General features: G+C 31.7%; 3 protein-coding genes across 7 annotated transcripts in view; 1 reads left to right on the forward strand and 2 right to left on the reverse strand.

Annotated features, from left to right (window-relative positions):
* Positions 1 to 1,259: 1,259 nt before the first annotated feature.
* Positions 1,260 to 5,360, reverse strand: LOC141460881 (uncharacterized). Of its 4 annotated transcripts, XM_074141312.1 has the most exons (8): positions 4,626 to 5,356; positions 4,243 to 4,364; positions 3,862 to 3,975; positions 3,088 to 3,238; positions 2,278 to 2,392; positions 1,909 to 2,045; positions 1,661 to 1,835; positions 1,260 to 1,537 (listed from the first exon to the last, which is right to left on the reverse strand). In XM_074141312.1, exons 3-8 carry the CDS (start codon positions 3,869 to 3,871, stop codon positions 1,346 to 1,348), a joined length of 780 nt encoding a protein of 259 aa, XP_073997413.1. In that variant the 5' UTR covers positions 3,872 to 3,975; positions 4,243 to 4,364; positions 4,626 to 5,356; the 3' UTR covers positions 1,260 to 1,345. The 4 variants fall into 4 exon arrangements, with proteins under 4 accessions (XP_073997413.1, XP_073997410.1, XP_073997409.1 ...); XM_074141309.1 differs by lacking the exon at positions 4,243 to 4,364 and having other exon boundaries at positions 4,626 to 5,360; XM_074141308.1 differs by lacking the exon at positions 4,626 to 5,356 and having other exon boundaries at positions 4,243 to 4,484.
* A 644-nt stretch (positions 5,361 to 6,004) lies between these two features.
* LSm1 (U6 snRNA-associated Sm-like protein LSm1) lies at positions 6,005 to 9,128 on the reverse strand. 2 transcript variants are annotated; one of them, XM_074141317.1, is made up of 4 exons: positions 8,988 to 9,128; positions 8,710 to 8,797; positions 8,405 to 8,589; positions 6,005 to 6,420 (listed from the first exon to the last, which is right to left on the reverse strand). In XM_074141317.1, exons 2-4 carry the CDS (start codon positions 8,765 to 8,767, stop codon positions 6,247 to 6,249), a joined length of 417 nt encoding a protein of 138 aa, XP_073997418.1. In that variant the 5' UTR covers positions 8,768 to 8,797; positions 8,988 to 9,128; the 3' UTR covers positions 6,005 to 6,246. The 2 variants fall into 2 exon arrangements, with proteins under 2 accessions (XP_073997418.1, XP_073997419.1); XM_074141318.1 differs by having other exon boundaries at positions 8,982 to 9,015.
* LOC141460880 (uncharacterized) overlaps positions 9,108 to 24,880 on the forward strand; it is a 130,800-nt gene continuing 115,027 nt past the window's right edge. Inside the window, exon 1 of the mRNA XM_074141306.1 lies at positions 9,108 to 9,247. The gene's annotated coding sequence lies outside the window, so the exon portion shown is untranslated. The remainder of the gene's footprint in view (positions 9,248 to 24,880) is intronic.

Genomic DNA, 24,880 nt, shown 5'->3' on the forward strand with positions numbered 1-24,880 from the left:
TTTTTTATGGTAGTTTCAATTATGTTTTTTTAAACTGAATAGCCATTCGACGTATACTTCGATTTTTTACCATTTTCAGGAAACTCTCCGCGAATCTCTTGTAGCAAACAAGTTAAGTTTTCCTCTAACCTATTTTAAAGTATTTATTCTAATAAATTTATAAATGTCAAACGTGTGACCAAAATTTTTAGTTTAAAAAGGTCTGCCTTTAAATGAGCGGATTTTTCAAGTTTTCTGAAACTTTATTTTATTTAACTAATGACCATTGTTTTTTATTTTCACTATAGTGCAATATTTTACAAGAAAATTTAGTTGGTAAATTGACATAAGATAAGAACAAAAAGTTTACTCTATTTTTAAATTAAAAAACTAAAAATTAAACATTTCATCGATTCCTATTTAAAAAAAAAATATTACAATAATTATAAATTCAAGGGTACGTTCACGCACATAAATGCAATTATAAACTTTCTTGCATTTATATGCATTGAACACTTTTGTTGACCTTCTTATGATTGGCTGTACGAATGTAGTATTTTCAGATTTTTTTTTTTTTTTTTTTTTTTTTTTAAGCTGTAGAACGTTCAAGGACTAAAAGCTCTATGTTTATGTTTGTAAGTTAGTTACTTTCACTTCCTAGAGTTTGTAAATATTCAAGGATACCATGAGTAATATTATGTAGCGCACAATTTATTGCTGTGACCTATTCAGAGAGTAAAGAAACATTTAAATAGATTTGAAAAGAAAATATCTTAATATCTTTTAAATAATAACCTCAAGTGGAAACATTTCAAATAATTACTTACAGCGCATTGCCATTCTCTAAATCGTACTCGTTATACATCATCAGTTGCTTTCAGTGAAAATGGGTGAAATGAAATTTTAAAATCTAACTAGATAATGTAAAAATAATCCTAGGAATCACTGTTTATGACTTTGTCTTACAAAAGGTTTTAGCTTGAATTTGCTAGCCTATCTCTCTAAGATGGGTTCGTTAGGTCGCTTGGACACAATATTTCCCAATTACAGAATATGTCCTATCTTCAAAACTCTTTCCTGATTGTTGTAATTGATTTTTTCGTGAAACCCAACCAAATAAGTAGAAATTATCTCTGTTTGTATCTGGATTATTCAGCCACGATTGTTAAAAAATAATTTCTATAGTTTAATTGTCTACAAGTCTCAGTTTTCATTAAAATATAGAATAAAATATAAAATAAAATTCAATGAAATGAGATTCAATAAAAAAAACTCATTAATAATTTTAAATAAATAAATCAATTTGTATTAAAAACAGGAACAAAAAATTGTCGCTATAAACCAAAAATTACTAATTATTACTTGTTCAAGGAACTGCATTAACATTTTCATAAACTTGATTTACATCTTCGTCATAATCGTATTTCTTCATTGCCATTAAGTGTATTAAAAATAAATCCTCATTGTTTGTTAAAGCAATAAATATCCAACCAATAAGGCAACACCAGCAGCAAACTTTCTTAGCAACCATCCAGAAATATATCGTGTAGTCTATGTCCTGCAAAACGGATTAAATGAAAAAATGATTCTGATTTTAAGACAAAAATGTATGGTCCATAGCGGCATATTTCCTAAAGACAAATAAAAAGAACACAATTTAAGAATAAACACTCTTTCATACCTCAGAATCTTTGATATCTTGCTTGACATTATCATACAGTATCATTAAATCGTCCGAGCTGAAGTTATATAATGCAGCGAATAGTGCTGCCAAATAGATAATTGTTACAACCCATATTCTTCTAAAATTTAACGTATCTGCAAAATGTTGTAGATTCATATGTGCTAAATCAAACCTGTAAGAAAAGAGTTAATAAATAATTATATTAGACACCAACAGATTATAATTATTAAACTAAATATAATTACCAATCAAAAAGTGTGATTAAACATATTGTCAATATTATATGATAACATTTTGTGATTAGAAATGAACTTGGCGAATACATATCTAAAAACTTCTCTAAAGTTGATCGATTTCGTGTTATTTTCAAATGAAAATGTAGCTAGAAAATAAAAATGATTATACAAATTACTAGATAGCAAAAGTAGCTTACTACGGTCCTTAATGTAAATACAATATTATATACAACAGTATGTAAGAAATTTACCCAATATACCACTTTTAAGGTAATAATAGAACTCAAATGCACCTTTATCTAGTCTTTCAATCAAGCTATTTCCTCTGATAATATTCAAATAACAAATAAAAGTTTAGTATCTAAAAAGTATACTTACTAAGACTAAATCGTATACAGCAATACCAGCAAGTATACCAAAACAAATTTTACTCATTACACTCCACGTCTTTTGAGCATAAATTGCCATATCTAGAGGAGTATTATAAGTTTCCCTGTTAAATATTAAAATATATTATCACATTGAAATTAGATTTTTTACATACTACTGTATTACTCAAAATACTGTATCATAATACTGTATCACTCATTCGTTGCTAAACTCTATATTCACTTTCCATTGACTATTTTTTATTACCACAAAGCTTAATAAGAAAAGTGTTTTCCCCTTTTTAGTCTACAAAGATTACTACATCCCCTTTGTGGTTTAATTCAAAATTTTTCAAAGAATAGTTATTTAACATCATGAACTACTATCTGTATTTAATATCATCTAATTACTTCATTTTAGAATTTAATTTTTAACAGAAAACTTCTTACGTTTTAAAATAGAAAAATGCTTTTAGGAAATCATTTAAAATAAGTTTTATTAGTTGAAGAGGAATTAAATTTCTTAAAAGTAAAAAATAAAAGAAAAAAAAAGTAATGCCTATTTTTTTAGGCAGGCTTTCCGTTCAACTACCAAATTAGGTATCAAACATACATTACTGTTAAATTCTCACATTATCCGTTAAATAATATCTAAGACCTAGAACAATATCATAAATTTACATCGATTTAAATGCCTCCTTTTACAGTTAATAACAAAGACTTTATAAATACCTTGAATCTGAATGTTAATTTCAAAAGAAAAAAAAAAACTAACGAGTAAAACTAACAAATATACTGTTATTCCGTAGACAAAACTTACTCTGGATCAGAAGTCCCTAAATAACGCAATGTACTGTTCATATCTTGTTCAATAATCTCTTTTGGTGCTTTAGTAAATCGCCCATTCTGTTCAACATACACTTCAGTTAGACCAGTCTTGGGTGAAGTGTTACAGGTGTGATGAATATAATCTGAATAAACAGATAGATTGAAAATTAGTTTAATTAGATACAAGAATGAAAATTTTGACGATTAATATATAACTGAAAATAATTTCTTACTCTAATAAAAATATTGATCAATTTATAATGAGATGAACCAACACACTTAAAAATAGCAGAGAACAAAATTATGTTCATTGCCAAAGAATGTCTTGAAAATGTACAAAATAATGATTGTAATACAATATTATTACGTTAATTACCTATTTGTTATTAATTTATTTTAATTTAAGATGCGGCAGCATCAGAGGTCATTGACGCCCGGAGCTTTTTCAGTGCACTGCCGGCCTCCGGACTTTCATTGCTTATTATTCAACTTTACTCTAAACTCTTTACACTACTCAATATTTGGTAACTTCCTTTGTTTAACAAACCTTGTTTGTAAAAAAAATCAATTCGCTGATTGAGAAATGAAATATATTTATACGAGCCAGCCATTACTATTTGTACCTTCTTCTACTCATGTTACTGTTGAGCACTAGGAATAATTATTGACTGTCTAGTCCTTTGATCTAAAAATACCCTATTTCTGACATAATTTTCACAAGCTGACATATTTAATTACTTAAATTATTATAAAATGACATATTGACCTCCAGCCATATGATTTAACTGAGTTTCCTTAACAATGTCATCCTTCAGCTCTTGCAAAACCCCTGCTATCTTTGCGGAGTACGGTACTGAATGTTGAAGGGTTTTTAATTTGCCTGAAATTAAATAATTAGAAAGGAATATATAATAAAGTAGAATTAAACAAATGCAAAAATACATGGTCTTTCCTTAGCTGATGTTAATTTCATTATTAACGCCATTATTTTCTGTAGAGATAATGGAGTGCAAATGCATTCCAGTTCGTCCTAAACCCGTAATTATCATTCTCATATAAACGGTACTACTAGAAGTTGAAAGGCACAGAAAAAACTTAACAACATGAAAAAAAAATTCAGTAACTACAATAATAAATTAATAATTACAAATGGAGGAAGGCTCCGAATTACAGTTCGAACATTCGACAGGACTATGTTCTGTTTGAGGTACATAATATGTGAAGCGACTAAATTGCTTTTTCCCTCTTTTTGCTGCAGTTGATACCTTCCTAGAAAGGGTATTTGTTTTAACGTTCTTTCCACAAAACTTACATTTCCTTTTATGAATGCAACTAGTACTACTGTCATAAAACATATCAAATATTAATTTCCATAACAACTCGTTCAATTAACTTTATTTAATTGACCATCTGTACATCTATCTGCAATTCTTTTCTCAAGTTTAAAATTAATAATAAATACAACATTAAATTATTCAAAATGTCATAAAATTAGCTAAATAATTTATAGATAATTCAAATATTCCTTACTTATTGATGGACTTGACAAAGAAGATCTAGATGTATTCTTCTCTCCAATAGAGCGAACATGTTCACTGGATTTAGAAGGACTTTTAGCACTAGAAGGTTCAGCAATTTTAGGCATATTTCTTAATTAATATCTTCTTAAACTTTTTCTGAGAGCTAATAATTTAAGAAAAAAAAATCTTCCAAGTTATTAGCGTTTACCAAGTATTAATTGCGCACTTCTAAGGTAAGATCATATACTAATTCTAATAACATTGTGAGAAGCACCTAATGTTTGCTTATGAATGCAACAACTGCCAGAATCGAACAGTTCAACCCGACATTTCGTTGCTATAGTTACTAACAGCTAAACAGTTTAAACATGTAACATCTCTGTTGCAAACCACCGGAGTACCTTGTGACTTAATAATGCTCTACAAAAATAAAAAGTTACATTTATTACAAGCGTTGTTGAACCCATCTTTTTCTGTTAATCCCATTGTTTTCTTCGTTAAAAGGGAATTAAAAATCTAAACAATTTTCATTTGCCCACCTCTGTTACCAGAGAATTCAGATTGTGGTTCATGTTTTGATGGCACTAAAAATTACTTCGAAGGAGAAATCACCAATTAGTTGAATAAATTTATTATATTTTCGAAATTTAATGATGTTTGAGTCTACTAGGAATTCTGATGTTTAATTAAATTATTCATATGGTAGCAAAAGATAAAAGAAACAAATAGAATATAATTTACAAAATTAGTTGAACCTAATATGTATAGACACATTAGGATTGAAAAAATAATAGTCAGTTGGAATGATTTTATGTTTTAAATAATCATATGATTAATAATTTATAAAAGAAATAAGTTAAATTATGTTTGAAAATTAAATTAGATGATTATTAGGATGTATTTATTTATTATTTAAGTTGTACAGTGCTACTAGGCACAATATCCAACAATTTTAGGGGCCACTGGTAAGTGGATCTAAGCATAGATTAAACAATTGTTTAATAAAATAAATGTCAAGAAGCTAATAGAACAATGTAATGGCCAGAATGGTTACTCTAAAGAGAATAATAAAAAGAAAGTCTTAAAAGATCTTAGATCCACAAAGATTCAGTTGTTAAATAAATAGTTTGTTTATTGTGAAGCGAATTATTTATTATTTAAATAGGTGTTTTTTCGTAATTAAAGTAGCAGTTTGGAGTAAATCCACATTTATAAAAAAAAAATTCAAAAATATTTTGGTCCTTATTAGTAGCAAGAAAGACAAGAACAACTGTCTTACATTATTCCTTTCTTGTGAGTTCTAGAACATTCTGGATTACCTTTATCCTGAGATGATTTCTAACGCAATTGAAATATGAAAGAGACGGGGAGAACAAAGTAAATAGTAAATGTAGTGAAATTACACCATATATTATTAATTTTTTCCCTATAAAATAGTAAATAGAGTACAAAATTTTGTTTACAATTAAATTAATTTCCATCTTATTACCAAATATTTACATTTGCTGAAAAATAAAAATAACCTCCATAATATTTACACAACTTATATCAACAAACGAAATATTTTTCTTTTTTAAACCAAAGATTTTCTTTTACTCATTTAAACGAGAATAGAGCAGAAAAAAAATTTATTAAAACATATCATCATGACTAAGGTCTGGAACATAGTTCAAGCCTCTTTCCCGTAACGCTTTAGCCATAAGTTTATCCTGTTCTTGTTTAGATTCTTGTTCACGTCTTTGTGCTTCCAAAATGTCATTTATTGAGACTTTTTTCAATGGTAAATTCATTTCCTTCTCAATAGCCTAAAACAATGAAGAATTATAATGAAAATTATTAAATAAATGAATGTGAAAGAGGAGCAACTAGCATAATTACTAATTAATATTAGAGAATTAGCAAAACCCCAGTAGATGTAGGATATAAAAACTACTACTGCTTCATTTCAGAAATTCTTAGGGTTCCTAGGGATAATTTTCTATGAGCTATCTATTTTTATTGTCTTCTTAATTTAAATTTTCTTGAGGTTTACTTCATAGCAGAATTGTGTCAACAAACAGAGTAAGATTCTATTATATGTTAAATTACCATTTTTATAAACAATTTTGTTTTATTTTAATTAATAGGGGGAAAAAATATTTTAAGAATGAAATCTACCAAAAAAATCTGAAAAGTTACCTTTAAATAAACCCTGAATTTCTTATAGATGCAAATTGTACATACATAATTCTAACGTATAATTGTAATGTATGATTCTTTACAAATGTTTCTTAACTATTTATTTACAAACGGAATGCTATACAAATAATAATAATAATAATAAAATAAACATGATAATATAAAGCATAAATATATACAGACAAGAAATTAAATGAATGAATGAATGAAAGAAAATAAATTTATTATCCTGGGACTATTGTCCCCTTAGAATAAATACATGTTCAATTGGAGGCCTTTTTGGTTTGGTCTGTATTTTAGATACAGAAATTAAACACAATATAAACATTATATCAGATAAAAATGCGTCTGGTCAAGTCTGAGGATATTAAGGTGAAGAGTTATAGCTCGATTGATGGGCATTAATGGAGGAATAACCAAATCGGTAATCAATGCATCGGAATAATGTGTGTAATAGGAAGAAAGAATTACCAATTTCCGTCATAAACATCAGAAACTAAATAATTTACAAATTTGGCAATATTCTATCTTCCTTTTGTATTAATGAATCAGTCACCAAGACAAAAATAAAATGAACAATACCATACTAGGTGTTTAATAAGTCAATTCTGCTGATGTGGATTCCTTTTTAAAGAAACCAAATTACAGAGCAATTCTCCACAAAAAAGATAGGCTAAAGTGCATTACAGAGTTCTAATAGGTATGCCATTAAAAGATCTTGAAGTTCTAAGCAAGAAAGGTAGCACTACAGAGCTTCTGTGATCATACCATCAATATGGTGTATGGAAGATAGAGAGAAGTACAAATTAACAGACAAAACCTAACTAAAGTCAAGTTGATAGCTCGGATATTAAGTACATCTAAGGGATAGTCTTATTTAAAATGGGACAATATAGATTCATACATCTAAACTTAAGAAAAGTTAGGGAGGTTTCAAATGACATATTGAATACAGATGTTAAAAAAGGAAGAGATTTTGCAATAACGCAGGGTACTAGGTGAAATACAGCCTGGGGCAAGTCCTTTGGAAACATTCGGAAACTCAATGTATCCAATATTTGATCTTGCGAGACAAAACAGGATCTGATGGTATTCTAAGGTGAAAATGAGTCAAAACGTTTCACAAAAAAGGTAATCAAAAGATGTTAAACCTGAAACCTAAGAATTTCTAAAAATAAACTACTAATAATCCAATTAAACCAACTATAAGAGTGGCCGGCCAATTTTTGTAAAGGTAGTGGAAAAAAGCATACTTATTCTAGAATGAATGTTGAAGAGTAAAATATGTAGACGCAGATATGTAGGTATCGTACAGGTGAACAGTTTGAATTGAGAGCAGCTCCTCCGAAACATTGTCAAAAGAAATATTTGTAACTTGGAATGTGGGGCCTTCATTAAGAGCAACAGAAGATTTGGTCTGGATCGTACTGAGGTCTTTTCACTAAAGAGTCGATTCTAAGACTCGGAGAGGAAATGTGATACAGACTAAAAATTTATTTTTATTTAAAAAAAAAAAAAAAATGCTTGAGAACTGATTATTCTCAAATCTTTTAAATAATTAACTTTTTTCTCGGAGAAATTACAACATATAGAGCAATTTTTTAGACTTACCATTTCACCCAGCAGCACTACGTTCTCACCACGAACTACAAAAACACCTCTAGGGATATCCCCATACTCTTTTCCAACGTGTATTCTTTCTATAGTTTTGTGTAGAACAAGATTTGCAAACTGATCAATACTTCTGAGATATCCAATTAATGTTCTACCGTCTCTCAGTACAACCATTAGTTTCTCTGTAAAAGTTTAACTCGTTTACAATCAAAAACTAAGCTAACTTAGAATAAACTTGCAACTTGACTAATATCTGAATCTAGAATAAAGCAAATTTAAATATAATTATCTTTCCTACTTACTGTCAATATCTTCCAAAAGTGATGCAGTACCAGGAGGGAAAGGAAAAGCCATAATCATTTCATTAAACCTAAATAACCTCCTTTGAAGCTAAAAAAAAAAAAGAGAAGATACTTAAGAAATGAAGGGCCAAAAGAATTTACTTATTCAGGAGTTAATAATTAAATGTGGAAATGATACACTTGCAATATTTAAAAATGTTGGACTTAAGAGTGACAATAAAAATGACACCAATCAATTATAGAATTTTTAAAGTAAAAATAAATTTTATTACCCTTACCCTTCACTGAATTCATCCCATCAAGTGAAAGGTTAGTTCTGTAACTGTAACCTTCCTGAGGGCAGTGAACAGAAACAATTTTAGTTCCATAGTCTTTACACAGATATCTCTCAAATACCTGTTGAAAGGAGGGATTTCTCGTTAGCTTTCAGAGTGCGTAATTTATTCAAACTGTTTGAATCCAGTGTTCCCGGTAGTTGTACTTGATGCGACTGAGCGGTTAATCATCTTTTTTGAACAAAAAATTTACAGGAGAAAAGGTAAAAAGCAATTTTTTTTAAAAATTTTGTTGTTTGAATAGTTTGAGAAGTGTTTAGTAAAATCTTAAATGGCTAATTAATGAATTTAATTAAATCTTATCCTTTTTTAATGAAAAAAACGTGCCATTAATAGCTGCTGACCCTTAGATTTTCTCTTCCTTGGAACTCCTTACAGCTCGCTGTCGATGAACAGTGTTGTCTGTAACGAGAGTACTGTCTTGAGGCCCGGCAGTGCGCTAAAAAAAGCACCGGGCGCCTATGATTATAAATGTTGATGCATCTTAAAGAAAACAAAAGTGTTATTATTTACCCTTCAGTAATTTCATATTATATTTCTTATTCCGTTCGTGTCAGATCGTGTTAAATTTCTACATTTTTAATTTTAACGGAAACATCTGTTTTTAGGTTTCCTGAATCTCACAAAATAATTTTTACTAATTGGTCTGTATGTTTGTCGGTTAACTCAATAAAGAAAAATCATTGGCAGTTCAAGTTTGATATCTGGTTGACGTACCCTTATTGCACCCCACCATAAAGTTTTTGATTTCATTTTCCACTGATACTCTATTTCTATCCAGTGAATTAAAATTAATTTATGCGCTTACCAATTAATTTTTCCCAGCGCTCAGCTTCTGACGTTTGTATTGTGTACCTTTTTTTGATAAGGTTTAGTACTTTGATTTCTGTTGTGAAGTAGTAACTTGTCCTCATTCCTTTTTAAATGTATTAATTAATTATTATTTCTTAACTCTGCTTTGTTTTTGACTGCGTCATAAAGTTTAAGATTCAAAATTTGTTCTAATAAATGTTACGCGAGTACCTTCTCTTGAGCTTTCTGTAACATAATCGACTTGGTAAATGAAGTAATTTTATTATGTTAACAATCATCATATCTTTAGTTTAGCCATTATTGTGAACAACTTTTCTGTAAAATTATTATCAATTAGCTAATGTTTCGTTCTGTTGTCTATAAAGTTTTTATTGCAAAGGTTTATCGCAGTCTTTTAAAGCCCGACAGCCATAAAAAAATTGAGACTATTTTTGCATCATTTATACACCAATGTATTAAAATGAATTTTACTTTTCTCGGTTATAATATATTTATTTTATTTTTTTTTAGTTCAAAATGTTTAATTTGGTTAACTTAATCCCACATTTTGTAAAACTTTAAATTAATGTCTTTCATTCAGTTTAAAAAGTTCATTGTAGACCACTGTTTGATTACTTAATATTGACGAAATTTTATGTATTTATATTCCTACCAATGGTGGTAGCGCCGAAAGCTATCGTAAATGGCTTAAAGACCCTGAGAGTGTCTATACAGCTTCTGCTGGATGCGCAAATTTCTTTCTTCTTGACAACGTTGAACTTGTTAAAGTTAAAACTTTAAAAAATCACCTCGTAGATGCGTGAGAGGTTACAACACAGCTGTCCCACTTACTGAACTTCATATTCCGTTGATTTTATAGTAAACAATAATAAAAATGGAAGGGATTCGTTCAATTGGAATCGCGACGAACTGGAAACGGAGATCCGAGTTCAGATCCAGGCTTGCTGCAATTAGTTTTCTTTTATCTAGGAACCTCTACAATTGTTATCTGTAGCGAGAGAGCGGAAGTTGTGATCTATATTGTGCCCATACGAGCTTAAGCTCAAAGAAAGTTATTTCAAGCTTAAAGAAAATGTATTAAATACACGTTAAGAACGAGAACGGCTTTTGAATCAATAAAATTTTAGGATACGACTTTTATTTTAGTTGTTTTTAGGATACGACTTTTTTTAAAAATGTATTTCTGGATATGATGCTGCTAAAAAGAGTTCAACAACCTCTTTACCACAATATAAAACATTTTAGAATTTTATTTATTTTTATTTTTTTGATAATAAATAAAAGAAAGGTGAACATTAAAGATTTGCAAATAGAAATAAATTTCAAAAGATATGAATACATTCTTTACTTTTATATTATTATTATTATTATTTAAAAGCCAAAGACTTGCCTGCTGCTATTTACGATTTCTCTGCCTTCTTGATTAGCTACACTTTACTTTTTTTCGGTATGTAAATATATATTTTTATGGAGATACAATTTATTTTTGTTAACAAAAGAGAAGATTATTGATGCATTATGTTCTCAGTTAATTGAATACTTCTTTCATATTCACCGCATTAAGTTTTAAGTACAGTTAGAAAATAATAAGGGATATGATAAAGTTAATTATTTAATATTTAATATGAATATTAATTTAATACGTTTAATATTCTTCTCAGTCGTATTTTATCAGTTCTGGTTCGATCTTGATGTAATCGATTATCCAAAAATACGACTTTATTGACTAGTATACTGTAAATATACAGCTAGTTAACTTGCCAGCGTAATATTAAGTTGAGTGAGTGTCCACAACTTTTTTGGGCGCCATAATATGAAGATACTTAATTAGTAGATGCTAAGAATGTATGGCTGTAAAACATCCGTCAGCAGGAATTTGATTTTTTTTTTTTTAAAGACTGAGTCTCAGAAAGATAACGAATCCCAAGATAACGAGAACGAAATTCCCGCGAAAATGGGACAAATCGTAAACGAATTGTTTAATAACCTTCCTAGCATTAAGGATTACCTAAGGAATACCTCTCCTCTAATTATCGGGAAGGTGAGGAGAGGAGAGTTGTTGGACAAGAGGATTAGGATGGAGATCAAGGAGGCTGTGAAAGTTGCAGTAGCGAGACTTTATTAGGTCAGTGACGAAAGGGATGTGAAGGTCAGTGTGAATGGTAAAGTTAGAAATGTAGTATGGAGCATTCAGGATTTTCCTTAGGTTTTTAGACTGTAGTGTTTGCAGGCGTTTGGAGTTACCGAGGGTTTGGTTGAGCCCCACACTTCTGCTCCGTGTGTCCATATGGATCTTAACAGTGTCTTGTAAATTGTCAGTTTGTGATTCAAGTTGAGTTTGGATCTGCGGTCCAAGTAGTCCAGTAAGTAGTTTGTAGCGTCTGTTCACGTCTTGTCGTTTCAGTCGAGTATGTCGTTTCAGTTGTACTGGTGAACTCGCAGATTTTCGTAAAGCCAACCTAATGTACACTGATTTTTACTCATTAATTTTTATTTTCCATTACCGGAACCAGGTTTCGAGAAGATTTAAATGGATTTGAATGTTCTGACTGGCTTGGACCGAATCGGAGTCACAAACATTCATAATTGCAACCTGCTTATGAAAAGAAAATACCTAATTTCTCACTGTGTAATTTCTTTTGTAAAACTTGTTGCCTAAATGCACATTTCTGTTTCGTGTTTTTCTAAGTCTCCATTCACCGATCTTTAATTCATCACGGGGATTGTTTTGTGACTCCAGAACAGACTCGGAATCAATAATTCTATTCAATGGTAACTTTATTAAAAATAATTACCACACACAAAATTAAATACAAATTATAACTAATTAACGCATGCCAACAGTCATCTGCTTGAGTTCACTACTGCTTGGATCAGAACAAACTGAGTAATATTTGTGTAGAAAAAGATGAAAAGAAAGCTAAAAATCTGCAGCAATTTTCATGCTAAAAAATAAAAGACCAGTTTGTGTTGCGGATGGGCAAAAAGTGAGAGACTGGACATGAACTAGGAGAGTTCCATGATCCATTCATCTCGAACTTGCCAAGCCACACAAGTTTAGCAAATCCATGGAACCACAGCTCATTTGATCCAAGTAATCCAGTAGTGCTCGGGCACGATGAAACGTCATTGAGAATCATTCCTTTGCTAATCTTCGGTTAAAAAATCTTGAAAAAAAGTAAAAGATTACTGCGTGCTTAAATTGATTTACGTTAGCCCTATATTCCGCATTTTTAAAGCTTTTTAAATTATTTGAAAAGAAATAAATATAACAATATTATAATCAGCAAATGTAACCTGGTTTTACATTAATAACGGAACCTTAGAGTACCGGAAAACTGGTAATATAATAAATAATGACAATTCATTTACTACTTCCGCCATCTATTGTTACATTTTTGAAAAAGCACCAGAACTGTAGTAAATGCAGTAAGTTTACATGGTATTAAATTCTTTACTAGCTAAAATTTTACATACTTCTTGTTGTTTTTACCTTAAAAAACTGTTTATAATATTTATGATATGAAAACTTGCAAACACTTTGGAATCAAATTATTAATATTTAGTTTTTATAAAATAAACTTCCTGCCTTCGTAAAACATATCATTTTTCATTTCCTCTTCTATTTAGCAAACATAATTGCTAATCTAATTACTACTCGATAGATTTGTTTTATATTTCACATGCATATGGAGACAACTAAAGTATATAATTGTATAAAATTTCGTAAAAATCTATCGTGCAGAATACGAGATATTTAGGGTTAAACTTTGCTTTCGTTTTACAGAGAGAAAACTTTAAATTTAAATATATAGTAAACTACTCGATAGATTTTGTTTATATTTTACCTGTATATGGAGACTTCTTCAGTATATAATTGTATAAAATTTCGTAAAAATCTATCGGGGAGAAAACGAGATATTTAGGGTTAAACTTTGCTTTCGTTTTACAGAGAGAAAACTTTAAATTTAAATATATAGTAAACTACTCGATAGATTTTGTTTATATTTTACCCGTATATGGAGACTTCTTCAGTATATAATTGTATAAAATTTCGTAAAAATCTATCGAGGAGAAAACGAGATATTTAGGGTTAAAGTGTGCTTTCGTTTTACAGACTAACAAATTAAAATTCAAATATCTAGTAAACTACTCGACAGATTTTGTTTATATTTTCCCTGTATATAGAGACAACTTCAGTATATAATTGTATAAAATTTCGTAAAAATCTATCGAGCAGAAAGCGAGATATTTAAGGTTAAAGTTTGCTTTCGTTTTACAGACTGAAAACTTATAATTCAAATATCTAGTAAACTACTCGATAGATTTTGTTTATATTTTACCTGTATATGGAGACAACTTCAGTATATAATTGTATAAAGTTTCGTAAAAATCTGTCGAGGAGAAAACGAGATATTTAAGGTTAAAGTTTGCTTTCGTTTTACAGACTGAAAACTTATAATTCAAATATCTAGTAAACTACTCGACAGATTTTGTTTATATTTTCCCTGTATATAGAGACAACTTCAGTATATAATTGTATAAAATTTCGTAAAAATCTATCGAGCAGAAAGCGAAATATTTAAGGTTAAAGTTTGCTTTCGTTTTACAGAGAGAAAACTTTAAATTTAAATATATAGTAAACTACTCGATAGTTTTTGTTTATATTTTCCCTGTATATAGAGACAACTTCAGTATATAATTGTATAAAATTTCGTAAAAATCTATCGTGCAGAATACGAGATATTTAGGGTTAAAGTTTTCAGTCCGTAAAACGAAAGTAAACTTTAACCCTAAATATCTCGTTTTCTGCTCGATAGATTTTTACGAAATTTTATACAATTATTACTATTAAAATTTAAATCACGAAGTTTGAACAAAAGTTGAATCTTCAATTCGTCTAACAGGAGTATTTGAGAGCACAAATAACACACTGTTAATTACAAGTAAATTATTCACTTCTCAGTTGTAATTTAATGTAGGCCCTTTAATTGAGTACTTGCAGTAAAATACTTTAATAATTAACTGTCCTAACAAAGTGCTAATCTTAACTATTTTATATTCCACATATACATAACATATAACATTGTGGGTACACCTATACTAAGAATGTAGTTGAAAAAATCTATATTGTTTAATAATAACCCAGTTTAATTATTACCTATTATTATAAACGTTTGACTACTACATAAAGTAACAATCACTTTAATCGAAGAATGAACTTAAACCGAACTTAAAAACTAAATAAATAAAATAAACATATAATTTTTCTTTTCAACCTGTGATTAATAGTTTGTTTATTACAGATTAATAGACATTACAGTTAATCTAAGTTAAATAGTGTGATACTTGAACAAATATTTTGTAGATGAAAATGGCCAGCATAAGGGTCTGTGACATCTAATAAATTCTAAAAAATGTTAATGAAAATTAATGCAGTATTTCCTATTTTGAGTTTTCTCAGTAAGTTTCCGTTTTGAACATAATTGATCTGTGAGTGCAAAAAAAAAAATAAATAAAATAAAATAAAGCTGATTAATAACTACATATTTCTTTCTGCAAATCTTCTAATAACAAAAATTTAGAACTTATAAACGAATTCTAATTGGTGGAAACAAAACATGTTCATTACTTCGAAGTAAATTAATAATAAAATTAGTGGATAAAATATGATTGTGTCGCGAAAGGCCCTTAATAGAGTTTTGTTTCACAATAAGTTTTCATAGTTCTACTAATTAAAGTCGTTTGGCATTATAGTGAAGTTATTACGCTAACAAAATTAAAGAAATCAGAGAGTGTAGACTAAGTCTGCGCCAGTATTAGTTTGCCTTACAACGGCATAAACTAAACTCTATTTACTGAGTTACTTAATTACGTCACTTCCAAATTAAATTAAATTTCAAGTATTTATCACGAAATAAATAGTACAAAATTTGAAGTTTTGAACGTATAGTTCAGTTTGAGAATGTTCTCAGGTTTAAACCAACATATATAATGGTTATACCAATAAGTAAATAAAATAAAGTGTGGTAGATTTAAATATTTTAGTCGCCTTAACTTGAACACGCTTTTTAAACCAATATTAGAAGGCTAATTTTAATGTGGCTACAACATAATTTGAACAGTATTCGTAAAAAGTAAATAAAGTTGTTAAATAAGTTTTTTTTAATTTAAAACGTCTTGTTAAAAATAATATTAGTACTAATATCATCTGCCCAATAGCAATATCAATATCAAAACAGCATTTTCAGTTTAAGAAACAACTTCGGAGCAATTTTTATTGGATAGTTTTGACTAAAAATAGTTTAAAGAGCATGGATGTTTAAGGTGTATGACAGGGGGTCAAGGGGCAGCCCTATAATAATGTTAATGTGTTCAGTTGGTAGACTTGCAAACCAACGTGACGTCCGTGTATTGCATAAAAGTCGCTTAAATCCCCTTAATAATAATGTAAATAATCTTGGTTACAAAGATAAAATTTCCTTTATAATTTTTGTAGTGTTAGTGTTTTCTATTTATTTAATTTTTTTCGATTATATTACGAGGGTCGTTTGAAAAGTCCGTGCAAAGTCAGAGAGATAGCACCACTGGCGCGTATCGAGGTTATGTTTAGTTAGTAGCATCTCTTGGAAGAACACACACCAAGTTTCAGCCAGATCGGTCTATTTCTTTGTGTTTGGCATTCGTTTGAATCGAGGAAGTCGAGTGATTTTCAAAAAATGGACGAAAAAGAATTTCGTGTGTTGATTAAACACTACTTTATGAAAGGCAAAACGCCTGAGGAGACTAAAGAGAAGCTTGATAAACATTATGGTGACTCTGCACCTTCGATTAGAACAGTTTATAAGTGGTTTCAAAATTTTCGGAGTGGCCATATGGGCACAAGTGACGCTGAACGTTCTGGACGCCCTGTTGAGGTTACTACTCCAGAAATCATTGATAAAATCCATGATATGGTGATGGATGACAGAAGAGTGAAGGTGCGTGAAATTGCTAGTGCTGTGGGCATCTCGAATGAACGGGTACATAATATTTTGCATCAACATTTGGACATGACAAAGCTATCCGCAAGATGGGTGCCGCGATTGCTCACGCTTGACCAAAAACGAAATCGTGTAAGGACGGTTTGCAGCTGTTCCAGAAGAATCCGCAGGACTTTAAGCGTCGTTTCGTCACTGTGGATGAAAAATGGATACATCACTACACTCCTGAGACCAAAGAACAATCTAAACAATGGGTTACCAAGGGGGAATCTGCGCCAAAAAAGGCGAAGACCGTTCCTTCGGCCGGAAAGATTATGGCGACTGTCTTTTGGGATTCGCAAGGAATAATCCTCATCGACTATCTGGAAAAGGGTAAAACTATTACAGGTGCATATTATTCATCGTTATTGGACCGTTTGAAAACCGAGCTGCAAGAAAAACGCCCACGATTGGCCCACAAAAAAGTCCTTTTCCATCATGACAACGCACCAGCTCACACCTCAGCAGTTGTGGTCGCAAAATTAATGGAAATAGGGTTCCAACTCGTTTCACATCCCCCTATTCTCCAGACTTGGCTCCCTCGGACTACTATTTGTTCCCCAATATGAAGAAATGGCTGGCGGGAAAAAGATTTTATTCAAACGAGGAGGTGATTGCAGAAACGAATGGCTATTTTTCAGACTTGGACAAATCCTATTATTCGGAAGGGATCAACAAACTAGAGAAGCGTTGGACGAAGTGTATAAGCCTAAAAGGAGACTATGTTGAAAAATAAAAAAGGTTTACCCCAAAAAATTAAGTAGTTTTTATTTTTGCACGGACTTTTCAAACTTCCATGCTTCATATAATGTCGTAGATATAAATATTTAATAACAAATACGTAACAAATAGACTTATAAACTCATTATTTAGACTTCATTTTGTTATTTAAGATGACTAAAAAAACTTACATTTTAAGTTTTGTTCAAGACTGGTGGCTTTGAACTTAATTGATCGATATTTTGCATTTAATTGATCTTCTCAAAGAAATAAGCTTCACAATTTTTCTTGTTTTTAAAAACGTACCAAAATCGTCACGCTGTGGGCCTAATCATTTCTAAAAATAGACTTTCTAAAGTAGAATCTTGTAAGTTGATTTATTTTTGTAAACATAACCAACGCGTGTTCTTTTATGGTAATAACTTCTACTCTCTATATCTCTTTTTATAACTCACTGTTTCTTTCTCAGAGATCTCTCCCTCTCGGCTCGAAATGAAGGACTAGAGGGCAAGGAAGCTAGGTCTACAAGAAAAATGATTGGTTATTAATATGAAGTATTATATTTTCGTGATATTTATGAACTATCTAAAAATAAAAATATGATTAAAGAAGAATGTGGTTTAGTTCTGAATATATATTCTCACTTTTATGATGGTTTCCAAAGAAACTTTATAACGTACGGTAGCGGTTATACAAGGAAATAATATCTCTTAAACTCTTCTTTAGCTTGTATTTACATAGTGTCACTGAACTTTACCTGGTGACCACCAAAACAAATCAGTAACCACTCACCGTAAAACGAGAACTGTTCAGTTAACTAACAAGCGATTGCACTTTTAACATTAAATCGTCCGTTGAACTTTTGTCTTTACAATTTAAGGTTCTTCTTCTAGAATATTTACAATTTACTGACTTTACCTGTAAATTGTAAACTAAAATGATTTTGGCATTTAGAGTACTTTAAGTAAAAGAAATCTTGTTTGTACTCAAAAAAGTACAATTTTGACAAATATGTGTTATGGAAAGGATTAGATCAGTCGCTTAATGAGGAGATACTGGGTTCGATTCTTGCTTCCTGTTTTTACCAAGATCTCTGTCCGATGATACTGGGTTGCCTGAAATGAGAAAACACTGTCTAGAGATTGGAAGCATACTGAAAAAAAGATGTTCACACTTTATTTTTTCGACACTCACGTACATATCCAAAGAGAAGTACATAAACATAACAATACGTAAATACGAGTAAACACAATTTTTTTACACGTACAACGTCGAGTCCTCTCATAAGGCACATCTACATAAAATTCCGAATTGAACGACACCTTATTTATGAAAATCGGTCCACGCGTTTTGGCGCTATGTTGTTTGCAAAACAAAAGTTAGCAAGAAGAACAAGAACAAGTTTTTAAGATGCCGTATTTGCTCATTTTTAGGAACGTATTTCTCGAAATCTATTTAATCCATGTTGTTGCAAAAAAAAAATTACAGTTATAAAGGAGGATATTCCCTATATTATAAAGAAAATTTGGTAATTTTATCTTTTATAGAAAAAGAGAAAAAAATTGTCAAAGTTGGGTGTTTTTCAAGTTACACTTTTTCGTGCACTTTTTGACGATCAACCCTTATACAAGTGTCTTTAATATTGTGACTACATAGAAAATATCCGTTTTTGAGATCTGTTGAATTTAAAAATTTGGTATCTACAAAATGGTTTTCAGGCTCGCAACATAACTAGAACAAACACGGTAATTAAAATCAGACAATGACGTGTATACACGTGTCGAACGCAGGACAAAAACAACCAAAAGTTTACAATTGTCGTAATAGTCACTGCAAGCGACTTTTTCTGCAATCTCTGGGGCTTGAGATTATTAGAGCATTCTGTGCTCATTCAAAAATCTTGCACCGTTTTACGTATTAACTAGGGGACGCAAGAGCTTTTACAAGGAAGAAAAGAGCTTTGAATTCTGTGCAAAATGAAATCATGCTCGTTCTGAGGTCCTGAATCTCTATCTAAAAGGTAAAAACGGCATTGCACAAGGGTTGATAGCTTCTATTTGTTGTGCGTAATTCCCAATCTCTAATGCTGAGACCAAACATGAACCAATCACTTATCATTTGGCTGACACCCACCGCAGTTCTATTGGTAAGATAAAGGAAACAATCCCCCAAATAATATTCTTATTGTATTTTATTAAAATTTCGAGTTTTTATAGTTAATGGCAATTTTATATTTTTCACAACGAGTATACACGTCGAACACATTTAACAGGTTAAGCTGCAACACGTAACTAACAGAAAGGGAAGGTAAACAAGTGTTTGACTATTTTTTGTCGAAATGTTTTTATCTTTGGTTAGTGTCAATTGTAAATTGGCAATCAAATGGTAATATGCAGATATGTTATAAACTAAACGGTACAATTTTATGCATCCCTAAATTCTGCAACAATGTTTGACAAACACGCTAAAAGCGCATTTACTTTCTTTACTTAAATATAACTTGCTTGTTTCTCATTACCAAATAACTGTACAATTTTACACAAATTACCCGCGTCTCTAAAGATGTTTACAGTAATTACATTCTACTAACTTACCTAGAGTTTAGTAGCTTAATTTAGGGAAATAATTATATTGTAATTTTATCTGCTATTTGGATGGTTCATTGACGCGGCAGATACTGGTTTGTGCAACTGTTAATGGTTTGAGCGGAACTAGCTTGCAATTAAAATTGCATCTATTTTATGCAGTCCAAAGGTTTTACTGCTATTCTTTTCTTTAAGGTTAGTATGGCAGCCTTAAGTCCGGGAGATTTTGTAGCAACTTCTCTTAGAGAAGTGTTTCTCAAAGTGAGCGAGGTAACGTCTTCTTGTGGACGCTGATGGCCTGCAGGAGAGGTGGTAAAGGACCCAGAGAAAATTTGGGGCATTTGAAGCGGTTTAGAGGGAGGCGATGGCTGATTTGTGTTTTTTCTAATATTTTGAACTAAAATCAAAACCTCCCTAATACACTACATCGATTATTTCGATGTTATTTTGGGCTACAAAAGCCAATCCCGCAATTTTACCCTGGACTGTGGTCGATTTGTTTTTTTTTGATAGTATTCCCATTATCGTATTTGTGGTGAACGTGGATTTAGTACTGTGTCAACGCTGCTAACTAGAAAGAGAAATCGTTTACATTTTACCGAACGCGGTGACTCATGGCTGTTTTTTTTGAGTAAATTCGAGCCTGATATTAACCAAACTTGTCAAAAAATCATCAGATTCATCCTTCGCATTAGACTAGTTATAAAATATAAGTATAAAGTAACATGGGCCTAACCTTGTACAGGAGGAGTTTATTCTCTGGGGATAGTTTAGAGTCCCTGCAGAACAGCGGGAATAACACTCGAATGGCTGCCTTACCTTTATTTACTCTGTCCTTTATGTGGGGGGTAAAGGTCAGCCCACGATCCAGTAATACTCCCAGGTACCTGATAGTGGCAGCCCACGGCTCAATCCGTTCCCCGAAGTGGACATGTCGATACAAGATTGGCCTGCGCTTAGTGAAAAGGATAGCCTCTGTTTTTAAGGGGGTTAATTTTTATTTTCCACTTCGTGAAAAATCGGTCCACACATGACATGTCCCTAGTTAAGCCTGTTGACTATCGTGTCCAATCTCCAGGACGGAGCATAGACATAGCGACGTAATCAGCATACAAGGCCAGTCTACCATCCTTTGGTCGAGGCATTGGGTTAAAGTAAATAAGAAATAAGACCGGTCCTATTATTGAGCCTTGAGGCACTCCAGTGGTTGCTTCATGAGGAAGAGACATGGATGAATTTAATGAGAAGCGAAACTTTCAATTATTTAAGTATGAGTGAATAGGCTTCTTCTAGTGAGTCCGGAATACAGTGACGTTGTCTACATTGATCATATTCTGAACACTCCACATATACATACATGTTGTACTGACAAGGGTTCATTACATGAACTGCATGTGGGAGGGCTATCTCTGACACATGAGGTAACCATGGGTTAACCGGGTATGGCCGATCCTTAGGCGTTGTAACTATTACCTCTTCCCTGCGGTTCTCCAGCGATAATTATTCATTTGTAAATAACTCAAACATTTTCTATACATTTAATTTTTTTTTATGGTAAAAATGGACATCTTGGTTTTCCCGTCCAAAAGGGGTACAAAATGCCATTTCCATTTTTCGTAAAGTTAATTCTCCATTTAGGAGTAAAACTTTGAACTTGGGATATTTTGAAACAAATGAAAAATTGCAGAAAACATATACACATATATATACACACGAAAGAATATTGAATAAAATTTGTGTTAGTGTACACAAATCTTATTGTGATAACATCTTATGCATTATGCATTAGTTTATTGCAATGACTTTTTTATGTTTTCTTCTCATATCTTTATTTCTCTCCCTTTCCATTCTTTTTTTGCGAAATATCCTTTGTTACGTAATATCGAAACTTTGTAGTTATTCAAAAACTGAATGTACGAGGGTCGTTTGAAAAGTCCGTGCAAAATCAGAGAGATAGCACCACTGGCGCGTATCGAGGTTATGTTTAGTTAGTAGCATCTCTTGGAAGAACACACACCAAGTTTCAGCCAGATCGGTCTATTTCTTTGTGTTTGGCATTCGTTTGAATCGAGGAAGTCGAGTGATTTTCAAAAAATGGACGAAAAAGAATTTCGTGTGTTGATTAAACACTACTTTATGAAAGGCAAAACGCCTGAGGAGACTAAAGAGAAGCTTGATAAACATTATGGTGACTCTGCACCTTCGATTAGAACAGTTTATAAGTGGTTTCAAAATTTTCGGAGTGGCCATATGGGCACAAGTGACGCTGAACGTTCTGGACGCCCTGTTGAGGTTACTACTCCAGAAATCATTGATAAAATCCATGATATGGTGATGGATGACAGAAGAATGAAGGTGCGTGAGATTGCTAGTGCTGTGGGCATCTCGAATGAACGGGTACATAATATTTTGCATAAACATTTGGACATGATAAAGCTATCCGCAAGATGGGTGCCGCGATTGCTCACGCTTGACCAAAAACGAAATCGTGTAAGGACGGTTTGCAGCTGTTCCAGAAGAATCCGCAGGACTTTAAGCGTCGTTTCGTCACTGTGGATGAAACATGGATACATCACTACACTCCTGAGACCAAAGAACACTCTAAACAATGGGTTACCAAGGGGGAATCTGCGCCAAAAAAGGCGAAGACCGTTCCTTCGGCCGGAAAGATTATGGCGACTGTCTTTTGGGATTCGCAAGGAATAATCCTCATCGACTATCTGGAAAAGGGTTACAGGTGCATATTATTCATCGTTCTTGGACCATTTGAAAACCGAGCTGCAAGAAAAACGCCCACGATTGGCCCACAAAAAAGTCTTTTTCCATCACGATAACGCACCAGCTCACACCTCAGCAGTTGTGGTCGCAAAATTAATGGAAATAGGGTTCCAACTCGTTTCACATCCCCCCTATTCTCCAGACTTGGCTTCCTCGGACTACTATTTGTTCCCCAATATGAAGAAATGGCTGGCGGGAAAAAGATTTTATTCAAACGAGGAGGTGATTGCAGAAACGAATGGCTATTTTTCAGACTTGGACAAATCCTATTATTCGGAAGGGATCAACAAACTAGAGCAGCGTTGGACGAAGTGTATAAGCCTAAAAGGAGACTATGTTGAAAAATAAAAAAGGTTTACCCCAAACTTAGTTTTTATTTTTGCACGGACTTTTCAAACGACCCTCGTATATACACACGAAAGAATATTGAATAAATTTTATGTTAGTGTACACAAATCTTAGTGTGATAACATCTTATGCATTATGCATTAGTTTATTGCAATGACTTTTTTATGTTTTCTTCTCATATCTTTATTTCTCTCCCTTTCCATTCTTTTTTTGCGAAATATCCTTTGTTACGTAATATCGAAACTTTGTAGTTACTCAAAAACTGAATGTATGATACTTTTTTTTAACCAAAAATACTTTTCTTTTGTTTTACTCGCGCTTGGATAAATGATGAATTTCTAGCATGTTCAGTGCCAAGAGGTGTCATATTTTGTTTTGAACTTTATTATCTACATTTTCTAGGAGTTAGTTAAAACATTAAACATTTTTCAGAAATAAACTTTTTGTGACTAACTAGAATGTGAAACTTGGTCATTACGATCTCTCTCACTTTGTTGCATATCATCTTCCAAGATCTACCCCGTAATTATCTACTCTGGACTCACACTCTGAAAAGTTTGTTTGTTTTTGCAAAAAGAGAGGTTGCCAACTCTTTTTTTTTAATTAATGGAATTTGGTTTTGTCTATTCCCTCCTTCCGAAAAAAAGTGCAACTCAAACAGGCACATTTTGAGAAGCTTAAATTGTTTGCAATTCAATCTGATTCCAATTTCATAATTCAAACATTTCCTATACAGGTCTTATGCCACATTTTGTGACCATATTTTCAGGAGAACGTAACCCAAAACATAGAACTTAGTAACTTGTAAGTTCTTGCACAATTTGGAGTACCAAAAAATCGCCCTAGATGTTGAAATGAATGGGAACGCTAAGCAATGTTGTTTACCTGAAGTACATTAATAAGTTCATAATCACATTTTTATTTGTAAAAAATCTTTATTTTGAATTCATTATTACACGCTTTTAGCCTAGAGCATAATACTATACAGGGTGATCCATTTAAAACGCACCAATCGCTAATAATCGCTAAGCGGAATTTCGAAAAAAAACCCACGAAGTAAACTATATGTTTTTTTTAGTCTAGTTTTCAAATTTTCCACCCCCGATGCTGTATCTTTATTTTTGGCGGAGTTACGGCCAAAAACCCGATTAGGGTTTCATATGGACCACTGGTTTTGACAATGATTATGAAAACTAAATAAGAAACTGTTGAAAATGACGTTAACCCCGTTTCGATATCCTTAATATTAGTTGAGATATTTAAGATCAAAGTTACATTTTTATCTATTCGTGAACGGTTTTCGATATTAATTTTCCACCAGAAATTCACGTTTTGGAAGGTCCTCTGACTGCAAAAAATGTGATTTGTGGTTGTAGGTGAATCAGGATAAATTTGTTTTATCATCAAATGAAAGCAACCATCACATCATTTTAATGCACCCAGTATACAAGACTTCTTGACCTATGATTACGGTAAGAATATCTTGCTTACAATCAGAATCGGATTAGAGACGGCCCTAACGTTAGATGAGGTACGTTTCTCACAACCTCTCTCTCCATGTTAGCGATAG

The sequence above is a fragment of the Rhodnius prolixus genome, unplaced genomic scaffold (genome assembly GCF_049639745.1).
Source record: "Rhodnius prolixus isolate KJV_2025 unplaced genomic scaffold, Rpr scaffold_6, whole genome shotgun sequence".
Lineage (NCBI taxonomy): Eukaryota > Metazoa > Arthropoda > Insecta > Hemiptera > Reduviidae > Rhodnius > Rhodnius prolixus.